The sequence below is a fragment of the Protomyctophum parallelum genome (assembly GCF_964188405.1).
Source record: "Protomyctophum parallelum genome assembly, chromosome: 4".
NCBI lineage: Eukaryota > Metazoa > Chordata > Actinopteri > Myctophiformes > Myctophidae > Protomyctophum > Protomyctophum parallelum.
In genome coordinates, this window is record NC_139700.1 from 28,996,239 (window position 1) to 29,008,272 (window position 12,034).

The 12,034-nt window shown below is 48.9% G+C and overlaps 1 protein-coding gene across 6 annotated transcripts in view; it reads left to right on the top strand.

The window, feature by feature from the left end:
* The window catches only part of dusp8a (dual specificity phosphatase 8a), a 103,170-nt gene extending 91,341 nt beyond the window's left edge, over nt 1-11,829 (top strand). For 5 of the 6 annotated variants that reach the window (XM_083763339.1, XM_083763340.1, XM_083763341.1 and 2 more), the window contains 4 exons: nt 1,922-2,088; nt 2,712-2,871; nt 3,422-3,545; nt 4,012-11,829. In XM_083763339.1, the coding sequence (XP_083619465.1) occupies nt 1,922-2,088; nt 2,712-2,871; nt 3,422-3,545; nt 4,012-5,239 (1,679 nt within the window). In that variant the 3' untranslated portion in view covers nt 5,240-11,829. The remainder of the gene's footprint in view (nt 1-1,921; nt 2,089-2,711; nt 2,872-3,421; nt 3,546-4,011) is intronic. The other variant, XR_014569156.1, reaches the window with a different exon arrangement.
* The last annotated feature ends 205 nt before the right edge of the window (nt 11,830-12,034 follow it).

Sequence of the window (12,034 nt, forward strand, 5' to 3'; positions counted from 1 at the left end):
TTCTATAATCTCTTTACTGGGTCTCAGGCTTTCCTTGGAAGCGCTCCCCACTTCTCTCCTCGTCTCCTCGTCTCCTCGCCCCCTTCCTCAGCGAGGTCATTCCGCCCCCTTCACTTCCCCCATGTTGCCCCCACCCAGTAGTTATACAACCGCCGTAATGCAGAGTAAGGATGAGTGTGGCTGTGCGTGCGTGTGTGCGTGCGTGCACGCGTGTGTGTGTGTGTGTGTGTGTGCGTGTCTGTGTGTGTGTGTGTGTGTGTGTGTGTGTGTGTGTGTGTGTGTGTGTGTGTGTGTGTGTGTGTGTGTGTGCGTGTGTGTGTGTGTGTGTGTGTGTGTGTGTGCGTGTGTGTGTGTGTGTGTGTGTGAAAGCTTGTATCTCATGTGTCAACATTTGAACCTTTTCCCGTGAGTTAATGCAATGCTGTTTTGGTGTCTCACAAATAGTATAGTTAAACTAGCACACTTTTAGATGGGCTATTTTCACTAATTTAAATAGTTTTTAGAACGATAATAAAAAACATGCAAGTGTTGAACTTGTAGATTTGCTACTTTTGATGCTTTTATGTGATGCTGTAGTGTGATGAAGTAGCACGCTAATTTACAAAATACACAAAAAGTTCGAATATGGAGATAAGAGGTTTCTGCCCAACAGCGACGCTATTATACGTTTTCCCGCAGACCACTAGTTTATCTGTGTGTTGCTTGTGTGCGCGCGCGCATGTGTGTGTGTGTGTGCTGTGCGGTTGTCAGGGGGATGTTACTGGCCCTGCACCTGTGGCCTCTCTCATTCCCCTGGCCTGACGCAATGCTCTGCTACAGGACATGAGCTCATGCAGGAAACAGAGCCACACACACACACACACACACAAACACACACACACACTCACGCACGCACACGCGCGCACCAAAAGCGGAGCCGCCTGCCTCTCTTAAAGGGCCAGGCTGCACTACATTCCTCGCCGCCCCAGCAGTTTTAACCCCGACTCGCACAGAAACAGCAGCAGAAGCAGAAGCAACAGAGAGGCTTATTCTGTGAGTGGGTTTTTCGCTCAGGCGAGGAAGGAAGGAGGGAAGGAAGGAAGGAAGGAGGCCCCAGACATTCTAGCCCAGATTCACATCTGAATGAAAGCCCTGGAGTGTCTGTGTTCTTTGGTACTAAGAGCTGCGTAATGTTTTTCTTTCTTTTTTTTTCTTCCCCCTCCAGTGCTTGTGATGAGATTTGACGAGATAGCTCGCAGCTAGCGTTGGAAACTACCTGAAAGAAAAATAAGGGACGCCCAGAGAAAGATAACATCTCACTGTATATATGGGGGGGGGGGGGCAACATTAGCCAAAGCAAAGAGATTTGGATGTAGACCGAAAAAGCGGTCCAAGTAGTACAGAGACTCAGGTCCAGTTATCTAAGTCTAGAGAGGGTTTAAGAATTGATTAACAAACTGTATTACAGTACATCGCTGCTGTATATCACTGCTGTTTTTGCGCATACATTAAATGCCCATGAGCGTGATCATAAAAGTATCAAAAGTAGCAGATCTGCAAGCGTGAAGTGACACGTTTTGAGTTTGTCCATCTTCTACTTTTTATATTTTAGAAATCCTGAAAAATATGGAAATATGAGGTTTTCACCCGACAGAGACTATATGCATATGAGCCGTTTGAACTGTGAATGTGTGTCATTATTGATTGACTCCTTAAACCGTAAGGAAGTGTGTCCCTTATCAGTTCAATAAGGGACACGTCTTTTAGTTTACAAATAAAGGGACGATTCCTTATTTCAAGAGGCTGGTTGGCAACCACTGTGTTCCCAGTCAATGTGATTGATCCACTGTGTTCCCAGTCAATGTGATTGATCCACGGAAAACCCAAACGGTGTAAACTAACCGCTTTCTTTCTTCCCTTTTGTTTTGTTTCCTTTTGGCAGGAGGTTTCGCTGCGTTCTCCACTTGTTTCCCGGGGCTATGCGAGGCGAAGCCTGCCAGCGCTCTCCCCATGAGCCTGTCTCAGCCCTGCATGCCTGTCACCAACGTGGGGCCCACCCGCATTCTACCGCACCTCTACCTGGGCTCCCAGAAGGATGTGCTCAACAAGGTGAGTCTGCATGCCATTGTTGTGCCTGTTAAACAGCCTAAGGTATCCGATGGCAGTGGTTCCCAAAGTGGGGTCCAGGCCTCCGGAGACCCCCGGGGGTCCATGAGGGAGTTCCAGGGGGTCCCCAGCTAAATGATAGTTTGGACCCTTATGGGTCTGTAACTCAGAGAGTGTACAAATGGAACCAAATGGACCCATCAGAGTTAAATTAACATTGATTTTACATTATAAATTGGGGGCCCAGAGATAGAAATGCCATCAAATGGGCGTCCGTAGCCTAATGTATGTCAAACTGGGGGTCCTTGAAATTAAACGGTTTGAGAATCACTGCTAGAGCCGTCAAAATCTTCTCTTATGGGGTCCCTGGCATGTCTTTTCAAATATGGGTCCACAGGCTGTGTCAATTCGGGGGTCCTTGACATGAACAAGTTTGGGAACCACTGTCCTATGGAGAGCAGACACTTTGTTCTCTATGCGAACATCATTTGGTTAATAGGTTTTATATTCCAAATGAGATTATTTTTTTAAAGTGTCCTTCCTCTCTCTCTCTCTCTCTCTCTCTCTCTCTCTCTCCTTCTCTCTCTCTCTCTCTCTCTGTCTGTCTGTCTCTCTCTGTCCGTCAGGACCTGATGGCTCAGAATGGCATCACGTACGTACTGAACGCCAGCAACACCTGCCCCAAGCCAGACTTCATCCAGGAGAGCCACTTCATGCGGATCCCCGTCAACGACAACTACTGTGAGAAGCTGCTGCCCTGGCTGGACAAGACCAACGAGTTCATCGGTAAGGAGTCGGACCACAACGTTAGCCTTCTCCAACAGCAGCTATTTGGGGGCGAGAGATTTGATGTGGACGGTGAAAAAAGTATACAGTATACAGAGCCCAGTCGAGTCTGGAGGGTTTAACCAATGCGTGAAAACGCCCAAAACGGATGACAGTGACACGCTCTAGCAAACCAATAATGAAAGTGCTTCTTTGCGAAACAATGAATTCACCTCCAGTTACAGTACGTTTCCATGAAACTCGACACTGTCTCGTCCACGTTACGTTACAAGTGGAAAACAGTCATATGCTATATTATAGTCACACAGCTAACAATGGGAAGAGGTACAACATATCCGTTTTGAGTGACCCTATGCACTCTGTGAGGAAACGGCAGATTATTTTCAATGGGTGTCCATTGTCTCCTTGAGAGACTCGCTGGTGTAAAAAAAGAAAAATAAAATCTGGGGTGCTCGTCTGTGGGACATTTTTTTGCTGGTGCGTTTTGTGGGACTTGACTGCGATGTGGTGTCTTCACGGCATTCACGCCTTGTTTGTTTCCTCCCCACAGACAAAGCTAAGGTGTCAAACTGCAGAGTCATTGTGCATTGCCTGGCTGGAATCTCGCGTTCGGCAACCATCGCCATTGCATATATCATGAAGACAATGGGCTTGTCATCGGATGACGCCTACAGGTACGCTCTCTCCTCCATCTGCCACCAGCTGAGCTTAGGTGTCAGCCCCACTCACTGTTTGAGGAAATGCTAGACGGTTCTCTCGAACTACCCCCCCCCCCCCCCCACCCTGCCACCCACCCACCCCTCCAGTCCTGAGAAGTGCAATTGTTAAATGGCTGCCAGGGAACACTGCATTGTACAATAGGGCTTTTCTGCCTTGTCTGGAAAACACTGACAAAGGGTTCATGTTTTGTATGGTGGTGTAAAAAGTTCACACCCTAGGTCTAGTTCACCCGTGGAAACGTTCATATCAGAAAGCCTCATATGGATCCCAGCCACTTCATATCATTTTATAATAATATATTATTATGTTCATATCAGAAAGCATCATATGGATCCCAGCCATTTCACGGAGCTCTCAGATGGTATTCACTGCTACGGTGGCATTAATGTGTTGTTTCTTTTTCTCCCCCACCTCATTCAGGTTCGTGAAGGACCGGCGACATTCCATATCGCCCAACTTCAACTTCCTGGGTCAGCTGCTGGAGTTCGAGAAGGAGCTGCGTTTCCTCCAGGCCTTCGGCGCCGGATCCCACCACGCCGACTGGGACGGAAAGGGCCAGCCGGGCGGCTCAGAGGTCAACGGGGTCGGCACTGGGTCGCAGGCGATGGCGGACGACCTGACCCCGACGGAAACCAAGCTACCGTCTCCCACCTCCCTCCAGCAGGGCATCAACGGCCTGCACCTCTCCGCAGAGAGGATCATGGACACTAACCGGCTTAAGCGCTCCTTCTCCCTGGACATCAAGTCCGTGTACTCTCCCAGCACCCCTCACTGCCTGCGCCTGGCGCCCACGCACTCCGAGGACGTCCCCAAGCTGTGCAAGCTGGACAGCCCCGGGACGGGCGTCTCCAACGGCATCTGTCCCCAGTTCTCCCCCAGCCCGGACAGCCCCGACTCGGCCGAGTCCCCCTTTCCGTCGCCGGGCAGCGGGGGCAGCATCGGAGGCCTGGGGTCAGCGAGGGGCAGCAGCGACGGGCCCCTACGTCTGTGCAACGCCTCGTCGTCCCGGCCGAGGAGGAAAGCCAAGCACAGCGCCAACAGCTCTCCCATCCACTCGCACCAGCAGCCGCCCCCGCAGTCCCTCAGCCTGGCGCTGGGCCAGCGCAGCCCCAGCCTGGACGACGGCCTGAAGCTGTCGCTGCCCTCGCAGCCCGCCGTGGGCTCCGGGGCCATGTGGACCAAACACAGAGACACCGTCCAGGCCACCACCCCTGTCACCCCCACGGCGCCCCACGACGCCCCCTGGCACTTCGGGGCAGCGGGAGAGATGGAGCTAGGAGGAGGAGGAGGAGGAGGAGACACGGGAAAGGAGGAGTCGCCGTCGTCATCGCTGCGGTTCGGCAGCAGCTCAGCGTACATGGCGTTCGGCTGCAGCGAGGGCATGCGACTACGGGAGAAGTCTCCGCGGGAGAAGGCGCCGGCGGCCGCCATGCAGGCACAGCGGGACCGCCCGGACCCCGCCGCGTCGGCCATGTCCAACGGCACGGTCGGCAGTGGCGGGCCCGCGTCGGAGAAGCAGTACAAGCGGCGCAGCTGTCAGATGGAGTTCGAGGACGGCATCACAGAGTCGCGGTCCCGGGAAGAGCTGGGGAAGATCGGGAAGCAGTCCAGCTTCTCCGGGAGCATGGAGATCATCGAGGTGTCCTGACAGTCAATGGACCCCCTGAGAACAGGCCCCTAGATGGGACCAAAACAAACGGACCCGGGTACACAGGGGAGCGGGAGAGCATTCCCTGTGCTCCCCACACAAGATAGTGTTAAAAAAAAGACTTAAGAACTGATAAGCCTGAAAGACGTTAACAAGACGGACACACAAAAGAGAGACAATGTGCGTGGGTTAACTGGTGCTGTGTAGCCCTCTAGCGGACTGAGAGACAGACTGTGCAGACTGTAATCCTACAGAATACCAAATAGAAGCGCAGGCTGAAGAACGCGAGTTGGGGGGGCCCGGGGGGGGGGATTTGGATCGTCAGTTGGGGGGGCAGCCGTTGGGGTGTTGAAGGTGAACGTTGCTCTGGCGCACATAAAGACACAGACCCAAGGCGCAAGAGTGTCGCATGTCGCAACCCCATGACCCACGGAGAGTGGGTCCTTTCCTTTTGTCAGAGCACCCAAGATATCAAGTATAACTCGCCCCCCAGCGGGTCAAAATGTACACTTAAATGGGTGTATTAGCGTAGTGATTTGAAAACAGCCCAACCCCCCCCCCAACTTTTGGTGATTCGACGAAATCTCAAAACCCTTAGCATGGCTCTATTGGCCCCCTGCCCCTCCCCCCGGCCCGCGCTACACATTCATTAATGACGAGATCAACAAGAGTGACACACAGACAGACAGACAGACAGATAGATCCCTGTCATACAGCACTGGTCCCTGTTCACCTCAGCAGCACAGCACAAAGTCTTCCTCTCTCTATCACTCTCTCTCTAATGCAGTGGTCCCCCCGCCCCATATGTATCCCATACGAAACTATTTTGTGCCAGGGACACCCATAAGAGAAGATTTGTGTAATTTGCATTTCAAACTCACAATAGATATACTTGTGAGCTTGTAGATGGGGAATTTCTTTGAATAGCCACGAAATAAAACAGCTTAAATGTTTAAACTGTTCCTCATAATTTCCCTGTGAAGCCCATTGGAACCTCCCCATGGTTGGGGGGACGGGACGACTCCACTTGCTCCAATGCTCTCTCTCTCTCTCTCTCTCTCTCTCTCTCTCTCTCTCTCTCCCTATAAAGCACTGACTGTGCAGGTAGAACTGCAACCCCCCAAACAATGAAGGATCCCCTCCCGTGTTCCATTCTGTCTGTCGATGCGATGACTCCCTAGTGACTGTTGATGAAGATGAACCCCCCCCCCCCCCCCCCCCCCCAAGAAGCACAATGCGTCCCCGTGTCCCCCCCCCCCCCCAGACATTGGCTCCCTGTATTCCAGTGTTAAACAGTGGGACGATTTAATTGAGGGGTTATTTTTGTGTTGGGGTGGGCGGTGTGATGCGGGTGGGTGGGTGGGGTGAAATGGTCCCTCAATGCGTTGGGAGTTTTTATACACGCATGTATCGCTCCACGAAACCCCCGCCCTGCTCCCCCCAAAGCCGTGTATAACCCCCCCCCCCCCTCCCTCTCCCCTACTCACCACTGAGCATGCACCAGAAAGGCTGGCTACAGACAGACAAGTACTATATATACAATATGAATATATATAGCAATTTTAATGGATTTATTTTTTAGTGGACTTTTTCTTTTGTTCAGTTATAGTTTTTAATTTATTGTATCTGTTCATTCTGGTAATGAGAATTAATATAATGTTTATGTGGACTTTATTTTATTTTTCCCTTTTTTTTCCTTTATTGATTTTGGTTCCTTTTTTTCCCCCCGCTGTATCGTATTTATGAAAACACGCTCGTTACAAAAAATACAACACAGTCAACAAATTCAAGCAAGCAATATGTGCTGTTCCTTCTTTATTGGGGAAAGTGATGCAGTGTGTGTGTGTGTGTGTGTGTGTGTGTGTGTGTGTGTGTGTGTGTGTGTGTGTGTGTGTGTGTGTGTGTGTGTGTGTGTGTGTGTGTGTGTGTGTGTGTGTGTGTGTGTGTGTGTGTGTGTGTGTGTGTTTGTGCGTGTGTCTGTGTTTGCGTGTGTGGGGGGTGGGGGAATGATCATCTGACATGGCAATGCAAATTTCTGCTTTCTTTGATAACAAGTCAATTAGTGTTTCCAAAACACTCTTCACACCTTAGCGTGACACACGTTTGACACCAGTCAGTGTCACATGTGTCACCCCAGCGTCCTTATTGTGGGGAAGACTTTCACAGAAAATAGCAGATTGACAATCTGCTCGACAATGTCGATCGGCAATTTTCGGTGGAATCTTTCCCCACAATAACGCACAGAAAAGACACTAGTATGTACCGAAACAATGTCATTCATTAGTAAACAATTCCTGAAATGGTAGGCCCATACTTATCATTGGTATTCACATACTATTACTCACCTTTTTATCATTATCTAGCTGACCATTTAATTGCACAAAATAATTTGATCACTTTGGAAATGAACTATAACATCTGTGAGTTTGACCTACTACACTGATGAAGACAGCATGTTAGCATAACGATGAAGACATTGATGAAGAATTTTCGCTGCGGCGACTTGGCAAACTGGCGAGTTCTCCGGTATTCTTATGGAACCATGTAGAGTTGAAGTGGTTCAACACCTGCTCTATTCAGTGCTGTGTGTGTTCATGGATTCATCCACAATATAGGCTCTAGGCACAGCAGCCATTTTGGATTTTTTTTATTGTCGTCATCCTTCACAGGTGTTACCGATGATACTAATTAAGGCTCTGTTCCATTCTGGTCAAACAGAGTCAGGGTGCTGCCGTCTACTGTACATGTTGGCCCGTGGAGACGGTTCCAAATGGAATCAAATGCACCCGTAAAGGTCCATTTGGTTCCAATCCTACTCTCTCAGAGTTATGGGGGTCCTTGATATTAAACGGTTTGAGAACCAGCTGTGCTTATAATGGAACAGAGCCTTAATAAGAATAATTGATAACACCTGTGAAGGAAGCAGGAAAGAGGCCCAAGTTCTTTCCAAAATGACTATTGTGCATAGAGCCTGAGGCTGCTTGCACCCTGCGGTGATCCGCTCGATCTCACGCATAAAGTAAGGCGTGGTTTATACTCCGTTGCACTGCAGTGTCATCAAAATATTCATAATAAATATCAGTGGTTTATACTCCGTCGCACTGCAGTGTCGTCAAAATATTCATAATAAATATCAGTGGTTTTCAGTGAACGGCACCGTTGCAAGAGAAAGTATAAACCAGTCTTACGCAGAATGTTTTGGAAGACAAACATTTCCTGAGGGCTAACATGACGATATGCAAATAGGAGGGTCCTGTCACGCAAGATAGAGGTTTTGAAGAAAAACATGTCCTCTCCACACATGCAGGCCTGTCTAGACCAGGGGTTCCCAAACTGTGGTGCGTTCACGCCCTGTGGTGCGCGAGCACCTTCTAGGGAGTGGCAAGAATATGTTATATGAACATATATGCCATATACTGTATGTGCATATGTGGATATGAAATATAATAGATGTCTTGTATATAGTTTATATATGTCCACATACTGTATATGTATATATGTACATATATGTAGAGACATATGCAGGCGGCCAATTTAGAATAATATGTCACATATATGATATTAAACACCGGACCACCGGAGAGACGGGTGGCAGCCAGAATGTAGACGGCACCCGGGAGCAGTATGGGTTGGTGCCCCAGCCTGTGTCTTCCGTGAGGAAGAAGCCCAACAAACCCACGGTGAGGCCTTTAGGAGGGCCATTCAAGCCTCAAGCAGAGCCTGCGGCACCACCAAGGGCAAGGTGGAGCCTGCGGAACCATTGCGGCTCGAGAATCCACCATTCCTGAATAAAGTGCCTGGTGCTGGGATTCTGGTGCAACGCACAGGGCCTGACCTGGTGAGACGTAGGAGGGGCCCGGACAGGAGTCAACGCACAGAGCCTAGTCCTTCCACACGCTAGAATGGTACCTCCCAGTCCCGGCAGAGTAGTTCAGGAGGAACGGATTGTGTGGCCCTGGTTTTTCCCTAATGGGACTGATCAAGGGCGTAAGTCGGGGCTTGATCACCCCGGCTGGGTCACCTGAGTGAGGGGTATGATGTTGGGAGACCCGGAACCCCGATGACCTTGGGATACATCACTGAGGATACGTCCCAGGTGCATCCATGCGATGTATTTTAGTTTTTTTAAACATATAACATATATGTTTAAAAAAACTAAAATACATGCACCTGGGACGCATATTAAAAAGAAAAGTTCATATATTTCCTTTCCGTCTAGGGGCGTGCGTCAGCTAGGTCCAGAGGTAACAGGGGGTGCGTCAGCTAGGTCCAGAGGTAACAGGGGGTGCGTCAGCTAGGTCCAGAGGTAACAGGGGGTGTGTCAGCTAGGTCCAGAGGTAACAGGGGGTGCGTCAGCTAGGTCCAGAGGTAACAGGGGGTGTGTCAGCTAGGTCCAGAGGTAACAGGGGGTGTGTCAGCTAGGTCCAGAGGTAACAGGGGGTGCGTCAGCTAGGTCCAGAGGTAACAGGGGGTGTGTCAGCTAGGTCCAGAGGTAACAGGGGGTGTGTCAGCTAGGTCCAGAGGTAACAGGGGGTGCGTCAGCTAGGTCCAGAGGTAACAGGGGGTGTGTCAGCTAGGTCCAGAGGTAACAGGGGGTGCACAGCCCAAAATGTTTGGGAACCGCTGGTCATTCTAGACGATAGTCCTACAACCACACAACAGGTATTGCCATTACTGGTTCCTGATCACAGTCCAGCAAAATACACATTTATTGTCTATCTCACCATAAAGTTCAGACTATAGACCTTTTACAAATAGACAGGTGTCACACACACACACACACACACACACACACACACACACACACACACACACACACACACACACACACACACACACACACACACACACAATCATCATTACTTGTGTTTGTTCTCAGGGGATCGTTCTGTGAGCCAAGCCCAGCAGGGAACATACATGCATACATACATTCATATGTCCCTCACTCCCTCGCTAGTCGTTTATTTATTTGATCTGATAGGTCTGATAAATTAAAAAAAGAAAGGTTTATTATTATTATTATTATTATTATTATTAATAAAAATAAAATAAAAATGAAGGAACGGTATATCACAAGAAAATAAGGGCAAATGATAAAACGAATGCGAGTATATTCGTATCCTGCAGTGGAGAAGAAATTCAAATTAAAATAATTCAGAAAATCTAATGAAATGAAATGGGGGTAAACGTTAAACACGTTGCTCTCCCGGTGCGGGATGGCTATGGGTATTCATGATGCAACACGTTGGTTCTCAACATTTCCTGGGTCAGGGCAAGAAAATGTCATATAATTGTCATATAATTGGTTCAGGAATATAAAATAATACATATCACAGGTAGTTTTCTAATCACTTGCTTTTCAACTTGCACAGAGTGCACATGCAGTATATAATTTTATTTGAGGATCTAAACAGCAGCAGGTATCGTTTCTGCATGGCTCTGAGGTATCGCGAGATTTGACTGACAGAGGAAACGGTGGGAAGTCTCGCAATACTTGGTACGTTCAGAAAGGTGCTTTGTGCTCTTTAGATACCATACCTCTATAAAATTACACAGTGTACACATCGGAAAGCAACACAGCAGACAATAATGTGTTACATGTCTTCTGTTATTTTACAGAAGTGATTACTTTACAAAAGGTCTCAGCCATTCAGAAATAGTGTTCATGAGCTGGCAGGGCCGGATTAACACCTCTGAGGGCCCCTGGGCACTGAAGCTCGAAGGGCCCCCCTTCACATGCATGCATAAATCTTTGTGCACGTGCAAAATGTTGGCTGTTTTGGGCCGTTTTTATGCCGTTATATTGGCCTAGAGTCCCAGTAGCCTACCCCGCCCCAGAGTGACAGCCAGGCAGTACAAAACACATTCTTTTTTATTTGACCCAGTCACCCACATAGTAAGCAAATGGGTAAGAGAATTCGCCAGTGTATTTCAGTGTTTTCACCTTTTTTTTGTCGAGCCACCTGACGCACTATGCATGTAGAATGAAAACAAAGCAATGCTGGATGGCGGACGTACGTCTTTTATTACACCATAATCACGGTCACCTCTCCACCTAACCTCACACAGCCCAGTGGACCCACCCATCTTGAACAACAGCCAATCTAGCGCAGTGTTGCTGCTTTACATACAATTGCACTTTTCAGCTGCCTTCTCACAAACAATAAAACACTAATCTTTTTAGACACCATTTATTTAATTTGGATTAGCAGGGACATTTTCTGTGGAGCAAAAAAATCCAATATATATATATTCTTTTTGAGGGGTCCCTGGAGCCCAAGGGCCCAAGGACACGTGCCCAAAGTGCCCATATGGTAGATCCGGCCCTGTGAGCTGGTCACTAAACTCTCATTGCATTCTGCAACTTCCGGGTGTAGTTTGGCTCCCATGAAAGTGTCCATGAAAGTGTCATGGGGCAGCCCAGTCACGTGACCATTTCCTTTCCTTCTCAAAGCTTCCTTGGGGCCCACATAAAATTTACAATTTATAATAATATTCACTCGCAATATCCTCACGGGCCACCAGTGGGCCCCGGTAACAACAGGTTGAGAGCCACCGATCTCTCTTCTCCTCTCCTCTCCTCTCCTCTCCTCTCCTCTCCTCTCCTCTCCTCTCCTCTCCTCTCCTCTCCTCTCCTCTCCTCTCCTCTCCTCTCCTCTCCTCTCCTCTCCTCTCCTCTCCTCTCCTCTCCTCTCCTCTCCCATCCTCGGTGAACTGGGCCCTCAGACCTTGTGTGCTGCTGTAGTGACTGTATTGTATGTTCTGTATTGTGTTCACTCCTCCTCTTTATTCTCT